We start from the raw sequence: 23428 nt of genomic DNA, 5'->3' as shown, positions 1-23428 counted from the left end.
GGACTGGTGGGAATGGAGTATGGAAAACAACATGGCAGTTCCTGGAAAACATCACACAGAATCCAGCAACTCCACTTCCGGTTCGGGCTGGCTGACAGGAACTGAGAACAGGGACCAGAACAGACTTGCTGTCCCATAACCAAAGCAGAATTACATTCCACAGCCTAAAGACAGAAGCAGCCTGAGTGTCCAGGAGTAGTAGACACAGAATGGGATATTATTTAAAAGGAGGGAGACTCTAACCACATGGATGAGCCTGAGTAAAATAAGCCCAGTCACACAGAGACAAAGACTGCATGATTCCACTCACAAGGGCCCTAAATAGTCTAATTTACAGCAATAGAAAGTAGAATGAGGAGTAGGAAAAGGGAAGTCAGTGTTTAAAGGGTCAGAGTCTCCATTCCAGGAGAGCAAACTGGTTTGCTATTTGTTTTGTAGTACTTAAGTTTGAACCCAGGACCTTCACACTGAGATACATCCCAGGCCCTTTTTATTTTGAAACAGGCCTCAATAAGTCACTAACTTGCTCAGGGAAGCTAGGCTCGGATTGACAATCCTCCTACCTCAACCTCTCGGAGAACTGTGACTGCAGGTGTGTGCCACCATACCCAGCTAAGATGCAAACACTGTGCCAAAGGCTGGTGCTCACAACAGCACAAGGGGGTCTGCACATTAGCTCAGTTGTTCAAGCTCCTGCTCATGCAAACGCAGTCAGGGGAAGGATACTGTCCGTTTGATCCCCAACTCCTCCTGCATTACAGACCCGCCCTTAAGGCAGCCTGAGCCAGTGGGGTGATGGCGGGGGTGGGGGGGTGGGGGGAGGGATCATTCTCAACGTTAGACTGGGCATAATGGTGCACGCCTGCAATCCCAGCTCTTGGGAGTGTGTAAACAGGCGGATCACTACAAGTCTGATCTAGCAGTGAGACCCTAAACACCCTGAAGACCCTTCCCTAAAAAATTTAAACAGCACGACAATGTGAATGTTCTTGATGCCATCTAGTACACCCCTAAAAATTGTAAAAATGTTACATTTCATATTATATGTCTATTTCACAACAACATATTTGTTTTAACAAAAAGAGTCCAGAGTCCAAGCAGAGCCCTGGGTGCCCCTAGTACTCACAGTACTGAGTGTAAAGGGACCAAACAGCTAGGAGTTGCCCCCATGTTGTACTGTGTAGTTGTTTAAGGCATAGCCATGCGGTGTTCATGTCATCCTTAAGAGTATTTTACATAGAAAGAAATTTTCATATTAGAACAATTTCTGGTCAGACTCGATTTAGGGCTTGGAAAGAATCACAGCAACCTCCACACACCTCATCCCCACCCAAGTCCACCCCCCTTCCCACCCTACTGCCCTCACAGTAGCTGCACTGCCAGCTGGGCTGGGGGCCCAGGAGGGTGCTGGGTAGAAAGGGCAGCGGGGCAGGCTCCTGGAGTCCTTCCCAGCTGTCCCTACAATCCCAGCTGAAGCTGTGCCGTCCCTTACGTATCCAAGGATAAGGGACAGAATAGAAAGAGTAGAGGCCACACCAAAGGTCCACAGAGAGCCAGGGAGAGCAGTATGACATGGAATACAATCCTATGCATCCAGGACACATAGGAATGATAGAGAGGTGAAAGTCCTCTCCCAATCATGTCCACCCAGAGCTCACAAACATGGCCTTATTTGGAAGAGGAGTCTTTGCAGATAAGTTCATTACATGAAAAGACCTTGAGATGTGATCATCACGGCTTACCCAGTGGGCCCTGAATCTATGATGAGCATCCTCACAGGAGAGTCTAAAGGGAATCTAGGGCTAGAGCAGAAGACCATATGACACTGGGGACAGACTGCAGCGATGCGGCTACAAGCCAAGGAATGCTAAGGACTGCATCGGACACCAGAGCCAGGAGATGCCTGGAACAGACCTCTCCTCAGAGCCTCTCAAGGAGCCAGTCCTGCCAACACCTTGATCTAGACTCCTGGCTTCCCCAGCTGTGAGACAGTACATTTCTGGTGTTTGGGGCCATGAGGAAAGCCCCACAGGGAACAAAGGCCTGATCTCTTCTAGGTGATGGGATGGCAAAGCCAAAAAGGGCCAAGGCGGTCTGTTTTGTCTATGTTCCTCTCTGCTCATAGCCCAGTGTTCCCAGGCTGTGTTAATAATTCCCCAGGGAGTCAGAGACAATAAGGAATGTCAAAATGAGGACAGAGGGGACAGTGAGGATTGAGGTCTGGCCTCCAGCTCCCTGTCTGTTCCAAGGCAGAGGGCCTACCCCTGCCCCAACCAGACCTGGGCCAGGGAAGATGTCCAAGACCACAGCGGCCCTGTCCAGGGGACCCCATGCCAGCAATCCTGATAATACAGCAACTCCACTGCCTATGACGCACCCACTAGCCGTTCCCACCTCCAGGACAGCTGAGTAACCACCCTCAGTGGAAAGTTCCTTGTCGGAGATTCTCCCTGCTGAAACACAAGCTCTTGGAACAAGATAAAGCTGCTTAATTTGTAAATGCCACAAAGCCGGTCTAGAACAAAAGAACCCCGGCCCTTGGCTTGAGGGACAAACTTCTGTGCCTCAGCAGCCTGTGCCTGTTTCATGACTCACGTCAGCCCTGCTGACAAGCTCACTGCATCTTCCCAGGGGCGGTGGCAGCCTCAGAGGGGGCCGGGGAGGATCCCAGGCCAGCTCACACACCAGGATAGGGGAGCAGATCTCAGGGCTGACCTGGCCCAAAGCCCCTGGCATGGACCCACCAGGACAGAAGCACACTGTCCAACCGGCCACTCCTGAGCAGCTGATCAGACAGACCTCACCTACCAGCCAGCAGGGCAGAAGTGACATGGCAGCCATGCTGGACACTGGTGGCCAGAATGCAGGGATGGCTCAGAAGCTCCCTGGACAGGAGGGGTACCACCTGCGGCGCCCAGCCAGTACAATGCCTTCACTCCGCAGTTGAGAAAGCTAAGGCCCAAAATGAGGCTTTTCTTTCTGGTACCAGGAATTAAACTCATAGCCTGGCACTTGCCAGGCAGGCGCTGTGCCACCGAGCTATAACCCTGGCCCCTGAGGCCCAAACTATAAAGTGATCTGTTCACGGTCATCCAGAAGGATAGGACAAAGACTTATTTCCCCAGGGGTGAAGTTAAGACTTTCACTATAGTCAAGGGACAAAGTAAAGCCAGGTTTGGGGGTACACACTATTATCTCACATGCTGGGGGACTATCGTGGGAGGATCACAAGTTTAAGCCCAAGCTGGGCAATTTAGCAACTTAGCAAGACCCTGTCTCAAAAAATAAATAAATAAAAAGGGCTAGGCTTGTAGCTCAGCATGAAGCCCTGGGTTCGGTCTCCAACGCCACACATACTATTAAAGTGGAGGTCAGCCCGGGTGAGGAAACCTTGGGGAAACAGCCGGGGGTTACTGCCTTCCTCTCTCTCTCCTAGTGTAGCCTGTGAGGACCTGAGTTTTGGGAAATAAAGTTTTACAAATCAAACCAGAACCAAGCAGAGACTGCACTAAAAACAGCAGTGCCTCACCAGGCACCTCCTGGAAGAAGGTGCCCACCTCGTGCTGGCAGCTTTGCCCTCAGTGGAGGCAGCAGTGACCAGCCAGCCAGGAAGGTGCAGAGCCCTTCTCAAAGGCTGCTTTGTTCTGCTCAGGGAGAGGCTCAGAGTCCGGTCAGCCTGGGAGGCTTCAGGCCCTCTTCCCAGTCCTCCAGGGGGCCCACCTTGCCTTTGTGGCCTCAGATCACCCACCAGGCCTTGCGGTGTTGTCTTTATAGACTCCTGTGACAGGGTTGTGCCTTGGTGGTCGGGTGCTTGCCTGGCATACACAAGACCCTGGGTTTCATCCCCAACACTGAAAAATAAATGAATGAATGAAAGCTATACCCAAGGCTCCCAGAGGCCCCTGCCACTGTCCCGAAGCTGGTGGCTGAGGAAGCGGGGGTCCCTCTCCCAGGGAGAAGCAATCGGCTCCAAAGACCACTCCACACACTCAGTCCTAAGGAGGGTCTTTTGCAGTGCCCTCTGCAGACCAGGCACAGGTACCTGTCACTTCCAGCGGGCCTAGGTCACTGAGCCCAAGCACAGAGGGGCCACACTTTCACCCTCGACACACCATCCTCCTGCTGGTCTCTATGGCTGCCTCATCTTCCCAGGTGTCTGTCTGTCTGCGGTGTCCATTAGTGCGTGCCCCATTGGACTGTGGCTCCTCACAGCTCAATATCATATCAGGAGCCTGAGTGGTCCCCAAAGCAGCAGGGGAGAGGGTGACGAGACAATAGGAGAGGGGCACTGGGATGGGTCTTCCTTCTCTCTGGTTCTTAGGGACCCCACCCCCAACACACACAGAGTGGCACCCCACAGAGCAGTATCCTTGGCCTCAGTGTGATCCCACAGCACCTCAGAACACAGGAGGCTCAGAGCCTAGCTCGTGGTCTCAGCAGTCCTCATGGCAAGCCCCAGCACTAGGTGCTCAGCTGCACCAGAAGTGACAGGCAGGGTGATAACTGGTGGTCAGTGATGACCACAGCCCCATAGAGCATGTGCCAGGCAAGAGCTGAAGGTCTGAGCAGGGAAATGGTTTCCTGGACTCTGGGAGGCTGAGGCAGGAGGATGAAGTGTTGAAGTCCAGCCTAGGAAATTTAGCGATGTAGAGAGGCTGTGGGGGCGGGGGTAGGAATGGGGGGCTCTCAGTAGGAAGGCCTTGGGTTCAGTCTCCAGTACTGCAAAGTCAGCTCAGTTAGGAATCACAGCTCCGAAGGAAGGAGGGGATCCTTTCCCCTCATTTATCCATTCATGCCTGTGAACCATGGGTCTGTGCTATGTGTGCACGCATGCGTGTGAACATGCACACGCATACCACGCGCACATGCACAAAGTAACACACATGTACCTCCTCCCCGCGCCGGGAGCCTCCACCTCTATAATCAACTGCTGGCGAGTCCCAGAAATGCTATTTCAGGGAGGAGACCAAAGCGGCCTTGAAGACAGACTCTGACTGGCAGCAAAGCAACCAACCACACATTGGACAAGCCCACCCAGCCACCCGAGCGCCGCAGTGGGCTTCCCACCCTTTCCCTGGATCTTGGTGCCCACCGTTTGGATTTTTACAGTGGTCGCAGATGCAAAAGTGGCATGTTAAAAAAAAATGAAAGAAAAATAGCAAGGGGAGAGGAGCGCAGAGTTTAAATAAAAGCCAGACTTTGTAAAGCTCCGTTTGGGGAGCAACATTCCACCCCACAAATTCAGAACAATCAAAAGCAAAAAAAAGTATTTCTCCAAAATAAGTACGAGTGACCCTTGGGCGCTAAGCTCCCTAAAGCATCAGGAAAGCTCAGAGTCCAGCGCACCGGGCCTGGGGGAACGGATGGACGAGGAGCAGTCTGCCTACCTGTGATCCGGTCCCTCTCCATTCTTACGGATATATTTAGCAGCAGGCAGGCGGGCGGGAGTCCGGGAGTCCGGGCTTCCCCAGTTCAGAGGCGGCTCCCTTCTCACCCCTGTCGCCCTCCCTCTTTCTGCCTCCTCCTCCTCCTCCTCTTCTTCCTCCTCCTCCTCCAAAAACACTCTTTGTCTGGTCTAATTTCTTCAATCTGTTGCAATCACGAATACATCCAAATTACCACATTTCCATGTGTGGATCATATGTTTGTGCTCCAAACTGAAGTAGCATTGTCTCTTCAAAACAGGAGGGAAAAGGAAGCCAAAAGAGAGGGGGGAAGAAGTCAGGGCAGAGGGCTTAAGGAGGGCTGTGAAGGGATCCGGAGGCGCCTGAGTGCCCCCCACACGTGAGGACAGCCAGCCTTCCGTGCGGTGGCTTCAGTGGTCCAGCGTGCAGCTTCCGGAGGCGCGGGCTCCTGTCTCCACCCCCTTCAGCCCCCGCCGCCCTGCGTCTCGCTGCTCCTTTTTAATATCCACTTGGAGATGCTTAACTTAGGCTCTTGGAAACCAACTCGTGGAGTCAAATTCCTGGCGACTTCCAAAGTCTTTCATTTCCCCAGTCCGGCGATGTTGCGATTTCCTTCAGTTTAAGTGTTTTAAAAGCCTAGTTCCTGCCTTGCTTTCTTCAGCCTGGGCTAGCCCAGCTCTGCGCCCTACAACTGGGCTGAGCTGGGTGGGAGGATGGCCACGTCCCTGTCCCTGCAAGCAGGTGGGCTGAGGGAAGCTTCCAGAGCACCTGCCCAGGATGCACACCGCCCTTTCAAGTCACCCCTCTCCCATGAGCCTGTGGTGTCAGAAGGAGCTGCTGTCCCCACCCCAGCCTCGAGGGCCAGCCGGATGGAGGCTTCCTGGAAGATTTCTACCACACAGGCATGAGTCAGTAAGTCTCAGCAGTCCCCTGGGAGGGAGCATTCTCTTGCTGCCTATTTCCCCAGACTCAGCGGCCTCGGGAACAAGGGTGAGGCCAGGGGCTCAGCACTGCTTCATGCTGGGCTCTGTTTCCTGGAGTCCCAGGGAGCATTCATCTGGCAACCTGTGTATCCCTACTAGCACCAGAATCTGAGCTGGAGCACAGCTGGCGGCGGGAGGGTGTGAGGGCATCCTCGCCTGGAGGGTCCACTCAAACCTCAAAGATACATTTTGCTTCCCCAATTCTATTTAAGGGAAATAAATATATATTCATGCCAACACTAGAGCCCAGGCTATTTCAGCTTCTCTTGGAAAAGGGAGGACATCTGGCTAGACTGGGGAAGCCTTCCTCCCTGACCACTGGGGTTGGACTGAAGGCCAATGCCCTCACTGGACAAAATGTGCATCGTCTTGTTGCTCTGGTCCCCATGGTCATGTCAAGTATTTTTATAATTTCCTTCCCCCTAGGAGGTCTCTGAGTTTATAGTCCGTGCCCCACAGGGCCACTGGAGTTATGTGTGGCCAGGCAAGAGTTATGTACAGCACTCTAGATGACAGAGCCCAAGGCCAGGACCGTCATCTCCCTGCATCGGGCGGAACCCTGAGAGCATTTCTCACAGCAAAGGCATCTTCTTGTGGGAGGTGGGGGACAATTCTTAGCCTTCTGAGAGATACCAAAGTAGCAACCAACCCTTCCCAGGGCAGCCTGTACAGTGTCTGATTGGTGAGAGGGACCACAGGCTCTCAGCCACTGACCCCACCCTACTCCTAGGTCACAGCCGAATTTCTAGAATCCATGACTCTGACCTTGTTTGGAAAAGGATCTTACAAATGTGCGTTAGGGCAGGATCTCGAGACTGAGCGATTACCTGGGTAGGCCCTAAAGGTCACTATTAAATTCAGGGAAGAGGGAGGTCTGTTTGGTTTTGCAGTACTAAGGATTGACCCCAGGGCCTCTGCACTGACCAGCATCCCCAGGCCTTTTTAGTTTTTGAAACAAGGTCTCACTAAGTCATTCAATGGCCCAGACTATGCTCAAATTTGTGATTCTCTTGTCTCAAGTGCTGGGATTACAGGCATGGGACACTTACTGTGCCCAGACAGAAGAGGGAGAGATGACACACACAGAGGAGAGAGGAGAGGGGAGCCGGCAGGGACAGCATGGGAGATGCTTCCTGCACACTACAGTGACTCAGCCACAGCCAGGGAATAAGCAGAGCCACAGAAGCTAGAAGAGGCAGGAACAGATTCCCCCAGAACCTCTGGAGAGAACTCAGCCTCACCCGCACCTGGCACCTGGCTTTCAGATCCGCAGTGCTGAGTTCAGGCCTGTGGCCTCCAGAGCCACTGGTGGTATTTAAATCCACTCAGTGTGCATCCACAGGACATGACGGCAGGCAACCCTAACACGCTGAAGAGCCACTGTTCCAGCGGCTGCTTTCTGTCATTATATATTTTTTTTAAAAAACGTATGTGAGACCATTATGAACTATCACTGGCACAGAACCATGAGACTCACAGAGGTTTTTCAGTTTATATATTTACTGTCTTTTTTGACTTTTTAAAAAAATGTCATTGGTCTTTCTGGCGACAAATGTAATGTCGGTCCCCTGTACTATTTAGAAACTGCAGGAAGAGTATAAAGGAGAAACCCTGTTATAACTCTCTAGCACCAACGCCCACTGGAGCAGGCGGGCCAGGAAGGCCCCAGAGGCCTTGGGACCCCGTCTGCCTACGGAAATGTGGGAGCCTGGAGTTCATCGCTGTGGCCGGCGCAGCTGCTGAGCATAGCCCTGACCCTGCTTTTCACAGCAATTGAGCTCAAGGTCTGCTTCCCTACCGGGCCTGAAAGTCCCAGTGCTCCGGCCCAGGGAGAATCTGAAACAAAATCCAATGGCCCCACCAAGGGCTACATTAGTCAAGGGCAACACAGCAGGAGGCACAAGTAGGGAAAGACCAGGTAGCAGGGATAGGTCCCATCCGCCCATGGCCTACCATGTCCAGGCTTGGTGCAGGCCCTGGAAAGCAACGGGCCAGGCCAGCCCAGAGCCCATGAGTGGATCCTCATGCTGCTTGCTCCCTGCAGAGAGGAGGTGGGAGTGGGGCTATGACACCTACCCCTGCCTCAGGCCTGGACACATATGCACATGGTAGGCATGGCTTCGTCCAGCTGCCCTAAGAACTGTAGTGCAGCAGCACTCTCCCTGCCACAGCTCTGAGACCAGTCCAGGGTGCTGCTATCCAATAGCCCTTCCAGCAGCATCCCTGTCCCCTGGGCCACACTGACCCACACCTGTCATTTGAGTGCCCCTACTGATGTCACCCCCCAAACCTCAGAGTGGAGCCATTGGCACAGAGTCCATAGGGAAGAACAATGAGGGGCCTGGATAGGACGTGGAGGAATCATGGGATCTCCTAGAACTCACATGTGGGAACGTGGGCATTAAGCGGCCATCCTTCCCTCTTCAACCAGAACTTGGAAACTGTCTTTCTTGAGGTCTAGTCAGGTGCTTCCTTTCTATGAAGCCTTCCATAGTTGGGCCCTCCCCTGGCCCATGGAGCACAAGGAAAAGGCTAAAGGCTTTCTCTCTCCCCACCCTGACCCCGGTGTCCAAGGCCTAGTGGAGCAGGAAGCTCCCACACTCACCCCACAGCACCCTCAATCCAGAGGCCTCAGGCACCATTCTGAGCACCCCTGCCTTCAGCCCACCAGGAAGAGCATCCATACACGCCAGACCCTGCTATAGAACACAGAACAGCGCCCTCAGTGCTGTTCCAGGAAAGCAAGCCTTGGTCTGCACAATTCTGATGCCACAGGTCCCCAGAAAGGAGGTTTCTAGGATTGGCACTGCTTGCTCTGGTGCACACCCAGGGGGAGGACGGACCCTGGAGGAGCTGGAGAAGAGTCTCTGGTTGAAGGGACACTTCCCAGTACTGAGCTACTTTTTTATTTGTCACCTGCTATGTCATCCTCCCTAGTACAGGGATGTGTGAGCCTTCATGACGCATGCCATGTACAGGGTAGGTGCAAATTCTCACTTTAAACACTGACTTTTCTGAGCTGAGGCTATGGCTTATTGTTAGAGTGTTTGCTTAGCATGAGTAAGGCCCTGGATATGAGGCCAGAAAAAAAAAAAAAAAAAAAGGTTTCTCTGTTCATTTCCTGCTCATCCCAACCCAACCAGTGAAGTCTTGCTATCCAGAATTTCAAATAAAGGGCTCCAGCCCCAACCCCCTGCCTCTGTACCTGCCAGCAGAATGGGCAGCTGGCCGAGACCCTCACCGCTACAGAAGCCTCCAAAGCACGCTGTTTCCCAGCCTGGGGCCGCCGCATTCCTCTCCAAAATCTTCCCTTCACATTTTATTGTACCTCAAGATTCCGCTGTTCCTAAATAAATATAACCCAGCTCCTCTCTGCCCCTGATGTTGCTGCAGGGTTTATGGGTGCAAATGCCCTGGGCTACCCCACTGCTTTGACAATGCATCTAGGCCAGCATGGAAAGGGATGGAGACACAGCAAAGCAACCCCAACTGGCCGGATGCCACCAGCAACAGCCTTCACGTTCAGCCATCCATGTCAGGCTACAGCCCAACTGGAGCTGGGGCCAGTGCTTCACTCCTACAGGGGCCTCAAGGAGAGCCTGTGTGGAGCACAGGTGACGTCCATTCCTCTGCAGATTGGACCCAAACCATAGGTGGGTCCCACTTCACACCAGGAGCCCACCTTTTGCCTGTTCAGTGGGTGCTCAGTACATGTTTGTTGGAATAATAATGAATTGAGAATCCAGCATGTAGACGTCCCAGAACAGCACCTCTTCAAAGAACTGTCTCCAGTCCAGCAGCCTCATTTGGCTAGCAAGCATGTCCAATGGAATGGTGCCACCCAGGAGCACATATGTCAATAACTTAAATTTAAATAGTTATAAGCACCCAGTGTCTCCCCGATTGCCCAGACCCTTTTGCTTCCTTTCCTTTCCTCCTTGTGGACAGCATTCTCTATAACTTTCTTCCTCTGATGGCAAACAGAGAGAAGAGCTACTTCTTAGCCACAAGAAAAGAAGGCTGATATTTCTATTTTAAACTAGCTTGTTTGGCTGATTCCCCCAACCTGCTCCTATCAAATTCAAGTGGGCAGTGCCTACTGGCTGCCCGAGGAGTGCTGCAAGAATGCACCAGCCAGGCAACCAGCTTCAGGCCACCGCGCAGGAGACAGAAACAGCCAAGACCAGGTGGCTAAAGGGATGTGACAAGAGGGACCCAAGTTGTCCTGAAGCCCAGCTGGGACCAGAAGGCTGAAAGAACAGGAGAGAGAACACCTCTAGGGGTGATAACTCAGCAGAAATCCCAAGGCAGAGCTCTTGGATGGGGAAGAAGGGTGAAGTGCAAGGATGGAGAGGGGTCAGGAGGGGACCCCCTGGAGGGGGATCAGGAGCCTCAGGAAGCCTCTGGAGCCTGTGGCTTGGGCTCAGAGTTTATCCATGATGAGCGGTGGGCCAAGGGTTCACTCATGAAGGAACTGTGGCCAGGTCTGAGGCACATATGGTCGCAAGGTAGAAGGATCCATGGGCTGGGGGCCTGACCAGAGGCACTTGGTAAGGCCCACGACTATCAGCTCATGGATGCAGACTCGCAGTGGGAGACAGTGAGGGGATGAGGGTACCCATGTAGCCAAGGACAGACAGCAGAGACCTGACCTGGCCATGCCAGCATGACGGCAGCCCATCCATAGGCTGATGTGTGCAGTGGGGGAGCCAGAGGTGACAAAATCATGACAACCTATTGAGCTGGGGGTGCCAGGCAGACAAAGTCAAGGTCAACACTTATGAGAACCTCGGTTCTCAAGAAGGAAAAATGGGCACCCACAAGTAGGAGAAGAAAGAACAAGTCCAGGGTTCCCTGAAGTAAGGTTCTGGTGGCTTTCTCCTCCTGCGGCTCCCTCCGGGAGGCGCGCTTACACTCACTTGATCCACACAGGGTAGCCGCCCACACACACACATGCACAGAGCAGCTAGTCAGCACCGAGGCAACATGCCAAGTGCCTTGGGCAACAGTGGGAGCCGTGGAACAGGCCCTGCCTTCCTGGCACCTACTGCCTACTGGGCATGGTAGCAGCTAAACAGTCACAGCCAAGTGCCACCAGTTTTAGGCTGGAGTGGTGCCCAAGACAGGCCTGGAACAAAGTGACCTTAAAGAGATTCAGTCAAAGGAAGAGAGTCTGGAGAGAGCTGGGGACACCCGCTCCAGGAGCTTGGCTAGGAGAGAACAGGCCTTTGGTGCCTCTGGTACCCATGTACCTCAGTGAGGGCTAAGATTCTCCTACGGGAGAGGTCGTCTACCCCAACAGCCCATGGCGGGTGTGTAAGGGTCGTGCAGCTGCTGTAACCAAATGCACAAACTGGAGGCTTAAGGCTATAGGATGGGACTCTCTCACCATTCCAGAGGCCAGAAGTCCAAAGTGCAAGCCGAGCTAGGCTCCTACAAGAGACTCTTGGCTTATGGCCACATCTCTCTCATCCCTACCTCAGCTGCTACATTGCTTCTCCTCTCTAGGTCTTCTCATCTGCTTATGAGGATGCTGGTCACCAGATTCAGGACCCTCCCCAGCCCAGCAGGACCTCATCTCAAAGTTTTTTACCCATTACCTCTGCAAGGATCCTATCTCCAGGTCAGGTGAGCTTTTGGGATGCTGGATGGACACAAAGCTTGGGGGCAACACTGTTCAACCCACTGCAGAGGGAATGGTGGTGGGGCTGGGGATGAAGCCATAGATCCCAGAAGTATGAGAAGGAGGAAGAGCAGGACCCAGAGACACACCGGATGTCAGTGCAGAAGGAAAAGGCTCCAGGGACTCAGACCACGGTAGGGAAACTCAGACATAACCAGGAAATGCTGTGTGCATGTGAAACCGGGGCAAAAGTCTGCTAAGTTGGCGGTCTGGGAAGCGGCTGCCCAGAGAGGCCACTTGGGTCACGGAGAGGAAGAACAAACTGGAAGCCCCTCCTAAGCAAAAGGGGGCTTTGGCATAGCCTAGCTGAACCAGCTGGGGACACAACCAGACACACACACACACACACACACACACACACACACACACACACACAGGGAGACACAGGCAATGCCCTTTGGCAGTGTTTGTGACAGAGAAAACCCCTACCAAAGCCCCCAGCAGGCCAAGAAGACAAGCCACTGCCTTGTGGGACCACCGGCTGTAGTCCAGTGAACCAGAGCTACACAAACCTCCATGGCCGGATCTCAGGGCCACCAGGCTGGGTGAACAAGGCAAGAGTGGAGCTGGCCCAGGGCAGCACTTATGTGATGCTGACTATACGAGCCCCGAAAGGAGACACGGACTGTTCAGACACACAACGCATTGCACAGCCATGCCTGAAGAAGCAGAGCCCAACACAGAGCAGCAGGGAGTGCTGGAGAGGGTCACCAGGCTTTGGCTGTACCTGTGAGGCCCCATGCGCAGGCAGGATAGTGGGTACCGAGATGTCTTACTTATTTTCTTTCTTTCTTTTTCTTTTCTTTCTTTATTTTGTACTGGGAATTGAATCCAGTACCTGTACTCTGAGCTACCCCCGCAACCCTTGTTTTATTTTTTTTATTTTGAGATGGGTTTCTAAGTTGCCCATGCTGGGCTCGAACTTATGATCCTCCTACCTCAACTTCACCAGGTACTGGGATGATAGGTATATACCACCACACCCAGCTTACTATTTTATTCTTTATACTTTTAAAAATATGTCTAATAATTTTATATGTTGAAAAAGTAAGACAGAGAGTGGGGCCTCACCCAAGGGTTGACTGTGAGTGTTGTGTGACTTGTGCCCCTAGTGGCCATTCCTGGCCTAGACCCTGGGGAGATGGCTCAGTGGAATAAGCGCTTGCCTGGCAAGCACAAGGGCCTGAGTTCAAAACCGGTTCTGCCCCCACCCCCAAAAAAGGAAGGGGGTGGGGAGACCCAAACTCAGCTTCAACAGTGTAAAACCCAGGAAGCACCTTGGTGGTTTGGCCCCACTGATTCCTAGGGAGGAGACTGGGCCTTCCTGGGGAGGCGACTGGGTAGAATTCTGGACAGACGAGCCAGAGTGTGTGACAAAGAATGGCAGGGAGAGAGGTGAATGGGGCTTCAATGGCGCTGGCTGGCTGGGGCCCAGGAAAGACCCCTGTCTGGATGGCAGCAGAGAGAGGCAGAGTTGTAGAGCTAAGAAGAGAGGAAAGGGTGTCTCAGCCAGAGCCCTGCGGCCCGGGAGAGAGGACTGCGTGTGTCAGCAGGCAGCCCAGGGCAAAACCCAGATCGCAGGCTTGCAGCTTTGGGCTTCGGCAAATTATGCCTTAGGCGTCCAAGCCAACTAAGGCCTCACTGCCAAGTGCTGACGGCACAGAACTGGCCGGGCTGAGCCCAGGGAAGCAACAGCAGAAGCAGGTTTTGTCCATGCAGCCCAGGGTGCTGGTCCCCTGAGACCTGACCCCCCTGCAGAGTGCTGAGCCCCCACCAGCCCACTCCACAGAGGCTGGCCAGCAAGAAGTGGAGATGGAGAGGCAGATCAGCTCAAAGCCAAAGCACATGACGCAAAGTGCCCCAGACACACAGCATGGGCTGGGCTGCCCAGTGGTTATCACCTAGTTTGGCTGCAGTGGGCAAAGTGCCTCTTAACCACGAGAGCTGAATCACACAGCAGCTCCAGGGGCCTCCAGCCAGGGCGTCAACCTCCTCTTCCCACACCCAGTCTCATCCTGCACCAAAAGGGCCCCACACACTCCTGTGGACACTGCGGCCTGCACATCACCCAGCAGCCCACACCACAGGCTGTGCCCACACCGTCACGTTACCCTCACCCCACCCCAAGCCCTGCACAGAGCCACCCTCATCACCCAAAGCCCAGAGCCAGGCAGCCTGAAGCCCTGGAGGACTGGCTACAAGGTTTGGCTGACCCTGGATGTAGGTACAGGAACACTTCCGGCCCAGAACCTAGCATGTTCCAGGACTGCCCACCTTCACAGGCACTAGCCACCAGCTGATAGTGAATGGAAAGGAACTGAAAACAAACACATTAGCTCTACGCAAATGAATGAGTGAATAAAATAAGTGCACAAATGCTTACTCTAAGTAGGCAACAGCCACATGTGTCCCCTCCCAGAAAGGGCAGATGGAATGTTTCTGCCAGCTGTTCCACAGGGCAGGGCTGGTGGGGGTTCCACGTCTCCTATCCCTTGCCACAAGGGCTCACCAGGGTGCAGTTGGAGGAGCGCAAGATCAAGGCCTGCAGCCCTGATTCACCATTTATTTGTGTGGATTTCCCGTGTCCTCCCACAACCCCTCTTTTCCTGTAGAGCAGCTGCCCACAAGGGCACAACCCCACCTCTCCGAGTCCACATCTCCCCCGGGCAGCCTGGGTCTGCACCCACTTGGTCCCCAGCACACCATGCACAGGAGCCTGCCAATTAGCATGGGAGGTGAATCCCATCACCTCTGGGACTCCATGACGTTGCTGAACAGAGGCCACCAAAATGCACACCCTTGTCCCCCAGTTTGGCCACTGGAAGGGAGAGCCAGGAAGTGACAAGGTGGGCTCTGAGAAGAGAGGAGCCTGTGATGATCACACTGGATCACATCTGCAGGGCTGGCAACGCTCACGGGGAGGCCACACATAAGCTCAGCCCCTAGAGTCAAAGCTGGGAGCAACCCCCACGGGCCCTGGGCCTGTGGCAACAGACACATGTGGCTGCCTTGCCTGGGCTGGACCCGAAGGTTGGCAGAGCACCCTCCCAGCCAGGTAGCCCCTGTTCCTGGCGCCTAACCAGGCAGGATCTTGGCCACTCCCTACCCACACACTGGCTAGTGAGGAAAACATGCAAACAGGTGGAAAAAAGCAACAACAATGTGTGACACTGCAGGGGCCACTAATGTAGCCCTGGATCTCTATCTGCTTATCTGCTGGGCGTCCTCTATCTGCTAGGCCACAGTGAGCCAGCTGTGGAGACTATGGACACAGAATCAGCACCACAGTTAAAGCCACTCTCTCATGGCACAATCATCTCTTAGCATCTCAGTTCAGGGTCTCCCTACCGTCTCTACCTCCTGCAGTCTCTTGCCTCTGCCTAAGGGTGGTTATGCGTAAGCATAAGCATGGATGTCACCATCCCAGAGAAGCTGCTTGGGCAGAGCTGTGTCCACAGGTGCAGAAGCCCCTTATACGTGCAACTGTCATAGTCAGTGTCTCTCTGGACTGTTGGCAAGGGGCGCTGCCCATCCAGAAATGCCAAGAGCAGATTCAAGTCTGAAGGGGCCAAGGCCAAGCAAGCCACTCACCTGGGCCTGCTGGGTCGCCAAGCCTGCGGAGACGGCCGCTAGAGGTCCGTGCCATTCCTAAAGGCAGACAAAAGGCAAAAGTCACACGAAGGCACCATGGGACACAGATATGTGTCACTTCTGCACCTGCTAGGACTCCTGAGCCAGGTGACTCCCCAGCAGCAGACCTGCACCTTGGAGCAATGACATGCACTCACCTGGATCCTGGCACCTGGCCAAGCCCTTCACACCATTCTCCCTCAAATCATCACTGCCTGGCTCCAGAGATAAGGGAGCCGATGTCTAAGGCCACACAGTGATTAGGTGCTGAGCCCACAGTGAGACTCCAAGGTCTGGGCCCTGCTCAGGCATCCTTACCAGTGTGATGGCTGCTGACAGAGAGGGGCAGGAGCTCAGCCAGGCCCAGGCCCTCCTTGGCCCTCTTTGGACCATTTTCTCACACGGGGGTCTGTGACATGGTGCAGCCCTCTCCCAGCTCCCACGCCTCCGAGGTCTAGGGAGAGCCAGGTTGGCTTTGGAGGAGGTGGGGTTCAGCTGTTCTTTCCCTGCCCAGGAGAGAACAGAACAGGAACAGAGACCACACGGGTGCAGTCTCGTGCTATGCTGCACACGCTGCCTCCTGCACACGCCCCTTGGCCGGCACTCGCCGGTTGGAGAGGCTTATGGCAGGCAAGTCCCAACTTGGGGAGATTTGCAAGGTGCTAAGCTGAGCAAACCCCAAAGGCTGCCAGAAGGAGCAGACCAAGAGCACCTGCAGCCGCCTTCCTACTGCTGGGCCACGGTGCTCTGCAGTGTCCCAACCCGGCAATATCGCGCAGCCATCCTTCCAAGAGCTCAAGGATACTCCAGGCTAGCCCAGCAAGAACGTGCCTGCCCCATCAGCAAGACAAGGGTCTAGGCTAGAGCCACATACCCCTCTGCAGCCTCGGCCATCTGACACCCACCCTTGCTGCAGGTCAAAGGGCGAGCTCCTCCCCAGAGTGCTGCAGTCTTGTCACATCTACACACCCAGCCACCCAGCACCCAGCCGTACAGGCCTTACCCACTTCCCACACATCCACCTATTCCATCACCATCTATCCAGTCACTCATCTACCCATGAACCCACCATCTGTCCACCCACCCATCACCATCCACTCACCCATCTACCTACTTATCTACCCACCATCCACCCCCGTCCATCCACCCATCCATCTGCCCACCCATCCACCTATTCACCATCCCACCCATCTACCTACCCATCCCTCCCACAAGCCCACTCGGAAACCGTGACCAGGGGGCAGTAGGTGCTACACTGCAATGCCGCCTCCTGCACACACGCCTTGGCCAGCACTCGCCAGTTAGAGAGGCTTACAGCAGGTAAGAGGTTCCAGAGTTGAGGTGGATCCCACACATCTGCCTTCCTACCCTGTTCCCCAGGGCCTAGAACAAGCTCTATATCTGCACGATGCTGAATTTAGCAAAGGAATTGGCAACCAATAGTAAAGTAGGCACCATCTGCCCCTCAAAGAACTGGTACAGGCAGAGTCTCTGCCACTTCTAAGCTTCTACCTCTTATGGAACTGGGGTAATTCCATGAAGCACTCCCATTTTAGTTGAGCTCACCCATGATATAAAGCAACATTGTGAGTGGCAGCTGGGAGTATCCAGGCTTTAGGGAGGGCTTCAAGAAGGACAAGCTGAAGAGTTTAGTGCTTCTACATTCCTTCATCCACCCCAAGAAGCAGGTATTCCCACCCCACTGGAGTCAGCAGTGGCTGGATCTTCCAGCAGGGCCCCAGATCCACCCCAGCTATACCTGTGACCAGCACAGAGAGACACCCTCCCCCTGGTGCCCACTGACTGATTTAACTTCTGCTCACTGCTGAGCCATGAAGACCAGCCCAGGAAACTGGTATTCTGGGCTGACCCTGCAGGACACAGGCTGCCCATGGCCACTGGGCATGTTGGGAAGGGCTGGCATCTGACTTCCAGAATTGACAGTTCCCTTAAGACCAAAAGAGGGTAACCTGGAGCGTGGTTCATGTGGGCTGCCCTGGGTTGGAGTGGCTAGGTAGAGTCAGGCCCTGCTCCTCAGGCTGCTGAGGGGCAGAAGTACAAGTGGGGGTGTCCCCATCTCCAGTCTCAGGTCACCTCACTACCACCAACAGCAGTGAACCTTCATGACCAACCAGGAGAGATGCTATATGCAATGTCACACGACCATTTCTATCATCTGTTCCACATGCCACATGTGGGCCATCACAGCATTGCTGGGCAGTGCATCTGTCCAGGGCTGAGTGGCATCAGCGACCGGCAGCCTGGTCCCTCAGTCTAGGGTGTCCCAGTATGGAAACCACACGGTAAGGAATAGCCAGCCTGTGAGAAGACAGGACCAAGCATTCCTGTGGGCTGAGTCACTTCCCGCTACGCCCTTGCACTGCAGGGGATGCCAGGGACAGTGGCTACCCTGTCCTCCCGGACCAGCTAGGCACCCCACCCCCGCCCCCACCCCTGCCCTCTGGCTTCCAAGCAGAGTGCAACAGAAGATCTATGAAGGTCAAACTCTTGGGGGCATTTGATTCCTCTGAATCCCCCTCCTCCCCTGGGGAGTAGAAATAGGAGAAGAAGAACATGTGTTTCTGATTTCTGGGGTGGAGTTTATATTTTATTTACACTGTTTATTTGCTCTGATTTCCCAAAATGGGCATCTGGTGCCAGGCAGCTCCTGGCACTGAGAAAATGTAGAGTGTGCTCCATTAACAAGAAAGGGAGAGGAGCTGAGATTCCCTGGCACCCCATAGGCACGCTTGTCATCCCTGGGAGAGACCTGGGGCCTCAGCCCCCAGGCCTGCATCCAAGACATTCCAGTAGAGAATTGAGTTATTTTTATACGATTGGAAAATAAAACAGTCTGGAAGGGTGTGGTGGCACACGCCTATAATCCCAGAACTTGGAAGGCTGAGGCAGGAGAATCACTGTATATTTGAGGCCAGCGCTACACAGTGAGTTTTACATAGAGGCTACGTAGTGATCTCAAAGTTGGTCTGTACTACCATGAAGCCTTGTCTCAAAATAAACAGGAAGAAAAAAATCAGGAGAGGAAACCTTATGGAACTCTACTGTCTAAAGCCAGCTAGGTGCAAATGATGGGTGTCCTCGGAGACTCAGGGGCCAGAAAGGCGGCAATCAGAGGCCAGGGTGCAAAGGCAGAGCTCCCAGCATTAGGCTGAGATGCTCACTCCGGGATCCCAGATTCCTCATGAAACCCTGCTGTTTCCTTGGGGCTCATAGAGATTTAATGAAAAGAACAAGGAGATAGGCTTTAGGGTGTGCTCCCCATAAAGGACAGATACATGTTAGAGGGTAGTAGGCCTGCCCTGATTCTCAACAGATACATGTAAAGAAGTATCAGGATATATCCCATCATGCCATGGGGCCAGCACGGTCGTAGCATGAAGTGCCTGGCATACTCGAGGCCCTCAATTCAATCCTCAGCACCGCACACACAAAAAAGTGCAACTTTCATACATTGGTTTAAAAAATTATTTTTAAATGTGATATAAATGAGGCTACGTATTAGAAGCCCTTGGCATAGTGTCTGGCAGGAAATAAACACTCAAAAATAATGTTATTAGAACAATTACATTCTCTTACACTGTTATTAAAATATTAGCCATGCACACCACCCTGGACCCACGCACCTATAATGGGGCTGTCCTGGGCCCACGCTCTCTAATATAATATGGGCTCTGAGCAAGACCCTTCAAGCAAAGGCCCAGCCCTGCTGCCACCCCCACCCCTCCACCCCCGCCCCCCAAAAAAAAGCCCAGGAGTTTTTACTAGATTCCTTTCTAATTTAGGAAATCAGATGCCTCCCGGCCCTCCGGGAGAGGACACATTAAGGGTAGGTGGCAGTTTTCCTGATCCCAGGAAAAGAAGTCAGGACTGGGTGCCGCACCCAGGGCTGCCGGGAACTTGCTCTCCTCAATTCACTGCCTGGCGCAGGACAAAAGCAGGTTCATGAATGTTCAAGAGCCCAAGGCTGGTGACAAACATCAGTAAACCTACTAGGTTGAGGCTACAATATTAAAACACACTTCCGGTGAGGCGAGGCGGAAGTCAGCACGAAGAATAACTGGGGCCCGTCAGCGGCCAGCACCAGAAACAGAAGGAAAATGCAGTTCAGAAAACTGAAAGGAGGGGCTGGAGAGATGGCTCAGTGGTCTAAAGCACCTACTTGGAACAAGCTAAGCAAAGCACAGGGACCAGGGTCCAGGGTTCAATCCCCCAGCACCACATGCCAGCCAGCCCCTGGCCACACACACACTAAATAAATAAATAAATAAATAAATAGAAAGCTGAAAGGAGGACGCCCGACGCAAACAGCCGAGGCTCTCCAGAAGTGACGAGGCCCCGGGCAGAGTGCATCTCCCCCTGGACCCCATGATACACCCAGGTGCTAATACCCTCCCCATTTTTGTACATGCAGCCCCCACTGGGCACAGGCTCGACATCTGGGAGCCCAGATGCCTATCCAAGGAGCTTCCACGTTAGGAGCATGGGGATCCTGAGAAGAGCAAGGACCGTGTCTGTCTCCCTTGGGTGTCACTTCCAGTCCTCACAGATGCCCCTGTGATCCAGGACCTCTGCTCGAAACTCACCCACGGGGGTCTCACACAGCTCAGATGCTTAACTCTGGGCCGGAGGTGATACTGTAGCCACCACTCCCATACTCTGCTCCTACGCTGAGTGCCCTGGGCCTGGCCAGCCTTCCTCTACCAAAAGGCCCCACAGGACCTTGCAGTGCACAAACATCCATTTTCAATATTGACACAAGACTTCCTACAGACAACAATCAATGGCCAATTTTTTTTTGTTGTTAGAACTCCCACTCAGGAAAGGAAGGTGGGTCTCAGGGACTCTTGGCCGGTGCAACCCTGCCTCTGGCCTGGATGCCCCTTCACCTCTGGGCCTGGGAGAGGGGCTCTGCAACACAGGGTCACCACTCCCTTCTCCGTATTTGCTCACAGAAGCGGCTGGATCAGAGTCAAGGGCTGCAGGTGGGCTGGGTGTGAAGAGCGGATTCCAGGCTTATCTCAGGGCCACCGGCAAAGGACCCTGAGATGAGGTGATAACACCCGTACCCCCCCTTTGCTGCTGCAGAAGTGTGCACTGGAGCTGAGCTGAGCCCCAACCCCCCAGCACAGATGCCCCTTCCCACCCTTAAGGCCAATACCTGGAGCCACAAACTAGAGCAACAGCAGACTCCAAGTTACTCATCACAAGACAGGAATCTTTCACATTCTGACTGTGTCCTGCAGAAGCTCAAACGCCTTCTCAGCAGAGTTGACAGCCTGGGGGGCAGGGCTCTGCACCCTCTTCACTTGCTGGAGAGCACAGGCTTCCAGCCACCACCTCCTGTGAAAGGCGAACAGTCTGCCCACCTATACGATGCCACACACACTGGCTCCAGTGCGGTGCCCTTGGCCTGAATCCACCACAGAGTTACCAGCTGGAGAAAGCCCCTGGAGGTGGCACTGCCTCTTGGGGAGGTTTTTGTCTTCCTGGGCCTCAGTTTGCACATGGTACAGAGTGTGGCTACTTGGAAATATTTGTTGCCGGGGAGATAGCTCAGCAGCGCGAGTGCCGGCCTGGCAAGTGCAAGGTCCTGGGTTTGATTCCCGGTACTAAAAAATTAAGAAAATATTTACCGAACACCTACTGTGCCCCAGACACTATTGAAGGAGCCACGGATTAAGAGGTGTCCCATGTGGCCAGGGCCCTTGCTCAGCAGAGAGCCCGCAGTGGTTATCTGGCTCGCAGTTGGGATGGCGAGATCACCACTTGCACCCTCAGGGTTTGCTCTGCCTGCACTGGCTGCCAGCACTTGAACCACCAGGAGGCCACCAAGGATCCACACAGCACCTCCCTCCAAGGCTCACCAGTGGGTAGCTGGGTGCCATAGAGATGCCATCCAAAACACAGGTACTCAGTCTAATTTGTATTTCAGCTCATCAACAAATAAATCTGAGGCTTCGGTGTGCCCCAAATGTTTTGTGGGACTAAAAATGGATTCTCACTTACCTGAAACTCAAATTTAACTCATCCTCTGAAGAGGCAACAGGGAGACGGCCACCTGAACGGACAGCTAGCCAAACCCTGGGGCACCAGAGATGGCCGATGGTAGAAGTGAACAAGGAGGACGCTGAAGAACGCTGGGCTCCAAGTTTACAGAGCCACACAGGTCAGCCCTGCTCTTAGGCCTCGACTGGCCAGCAAGAGGCACAGAGTCAGAAGCCTCCCTGGGGAGCCGGCCCCAGGCTGACCTTTCCCCAGGAGGACATCCAGCAGCCCCCGTGGCAGGAATCACCAGGACAGTGGGGGAATGAGGAACTCCCAAAGCCCGCCCAGCTAGGCTGCGGCTGGACTGTTTCACTCCAGAGAAGCCCATCTGAAGGGGCCAGGAAGTGAGATACAGAAACGGACATGGCCAGAGGGAACAAGAGGTCAGAGGAGAGAAAACCCAGGGGTCAGGCCAGTCAGTTTCCCATTCCTGTGACTAGCTTCCTCCAGGCCACTAACGCCCTCAAGGCCCAGTCACACCCCCAGGGGAGAAGCTCTGTCCTCCCAAGGGGAGGGAGTAGGAAGGCAGGGCTTTGAAAGCGAGGAGAAAACTGTCCCACTCCCCATCGCGGTGTGTCCGGACCCTCACAGCGACTCCAGAGGCCTAAAGGACCCTTGAATCTCAGCATTCAGGGCCACACACACCCCATGCCTGGCCACCCTGCTGTGGACTCACTTCCCCAAGTAGATGTTTCTCTAGGGACAAATGGGCCGTGGACCACAATAAATGTCCCAGCCCAAAGGACAGCTGTACTTCTCATGACATGGACCTTGTGTTTGTCAGGCTTCTGCCAGCTTCGTGAGTACAAATCAGTTGGACATCCTCAGCATCTCTTTAAGTGCAGCAATGCCTTAACAGGATAAGCAAAGCCCAAATGATAAATGCAAATTTGTAAAATACAGGAAGGACAGTCCCTGTATTTCTAGTAGTTAAAACGTGGTAAGAACAAAGCACCCCCCTATGCCCTATTTAAGGCTTATGATATTCCAGACGTGCTTCTGGGCACTTGTGACTTTCAGAGGTGCACAGCCTTCTCCTCTTACAGATGAAACAACTTAAATCTTGTCCCAGCCCGTCTGCACCTGCACCCCGCTCCTTCTCCCTACCCCTCTCCAGCCCCACTGGCCTTCCTGCTGTCTCTGGACCCTGCAAGCTTGCCCCACTCAAGGTCTTTGTATGGCTGGCTCCTTCCTGCCTGTGTCACCTTCTCTGCGGCCCCTCACCACTCCATCAGCCACTTTCCATCAAACCCCTGCATCCAAATTCTTTGCACTGTACACAGTGCTCTTGGTTATTTCTCTTGACAGGCGGGTGGACGGACGGATGGGTCTTCTGTGCTTCACCTAGAATGGAAGCCCTGGGAGAGAAAGGAATTTCTGGTTCACCACCATGCCCAGTGGTTCTTGCCACTACCGTATCTGGCACATAGGAGGTGCAGCAGCCAGTTGTCACTGTAACAAAATACTTGAGAAAACGGACTTAAGAGGAAGACAGAGTTACTTGGAGTTGCAGTTCCAGAGGTTTCCATCCAGGGTCATTCGGCTCCATTGTCCTGGGGCCTTATGGGAACGCGCAGCATCAGGGCAGGGAAAGCATTGTAAGGCAAAGCTGCCACTGGGAAGGAGAGAGAGAGAGAGAGAGAGAGAGAGAGAGAGAGAGA

General features: G+C 53.8%; 1 protein-coding gene across 2 annotated transcripts in view; it reads right to left on the bottom strand.

Moving 5' to 3' along the window:
* The window catches only part of Sept9 (septin 9), a 170181-nt gene that overhangs the window by 135853 nt on the left and 10900 nt on the right, over nt 1–23428 (bottom strand). Inside the window, exon 2 of one of the 2 annotated variants that reach the window (XM_023713916.1) lies at nt 15663–15719. In XM_023713916.1, coding sequence (XP_023569684.1) covers nt 15663–15719 — 57 coding nt within the window. Of the gene's footprint in view, nt 1–5387; nt 5425–15662; nt 15720–23428 lie in introns of those variants that run through there. The other variant, XM_023713918.1, reaches the window with a different exon arrangement.

Source organism: Octodon degus, unplaced genomic scaffold, assembly GCF_000260255.1.
Source record: "Octodon degus isolate 3935 unplaced genomic scaffold, OctDeg1.0 scaffold00033, whole genome shotgun sequence".
NCBI classification, from domain to species: Eukaryota; Metazoa; Chordata; class Mammalia; order Rodentia; family Octodontidae; genus Octodon; species Octodon degus.
Note: the sequence above shows the minus strand (reverse complement) of the source record. Positions and strands in the feature narration are given on the sequence as shown.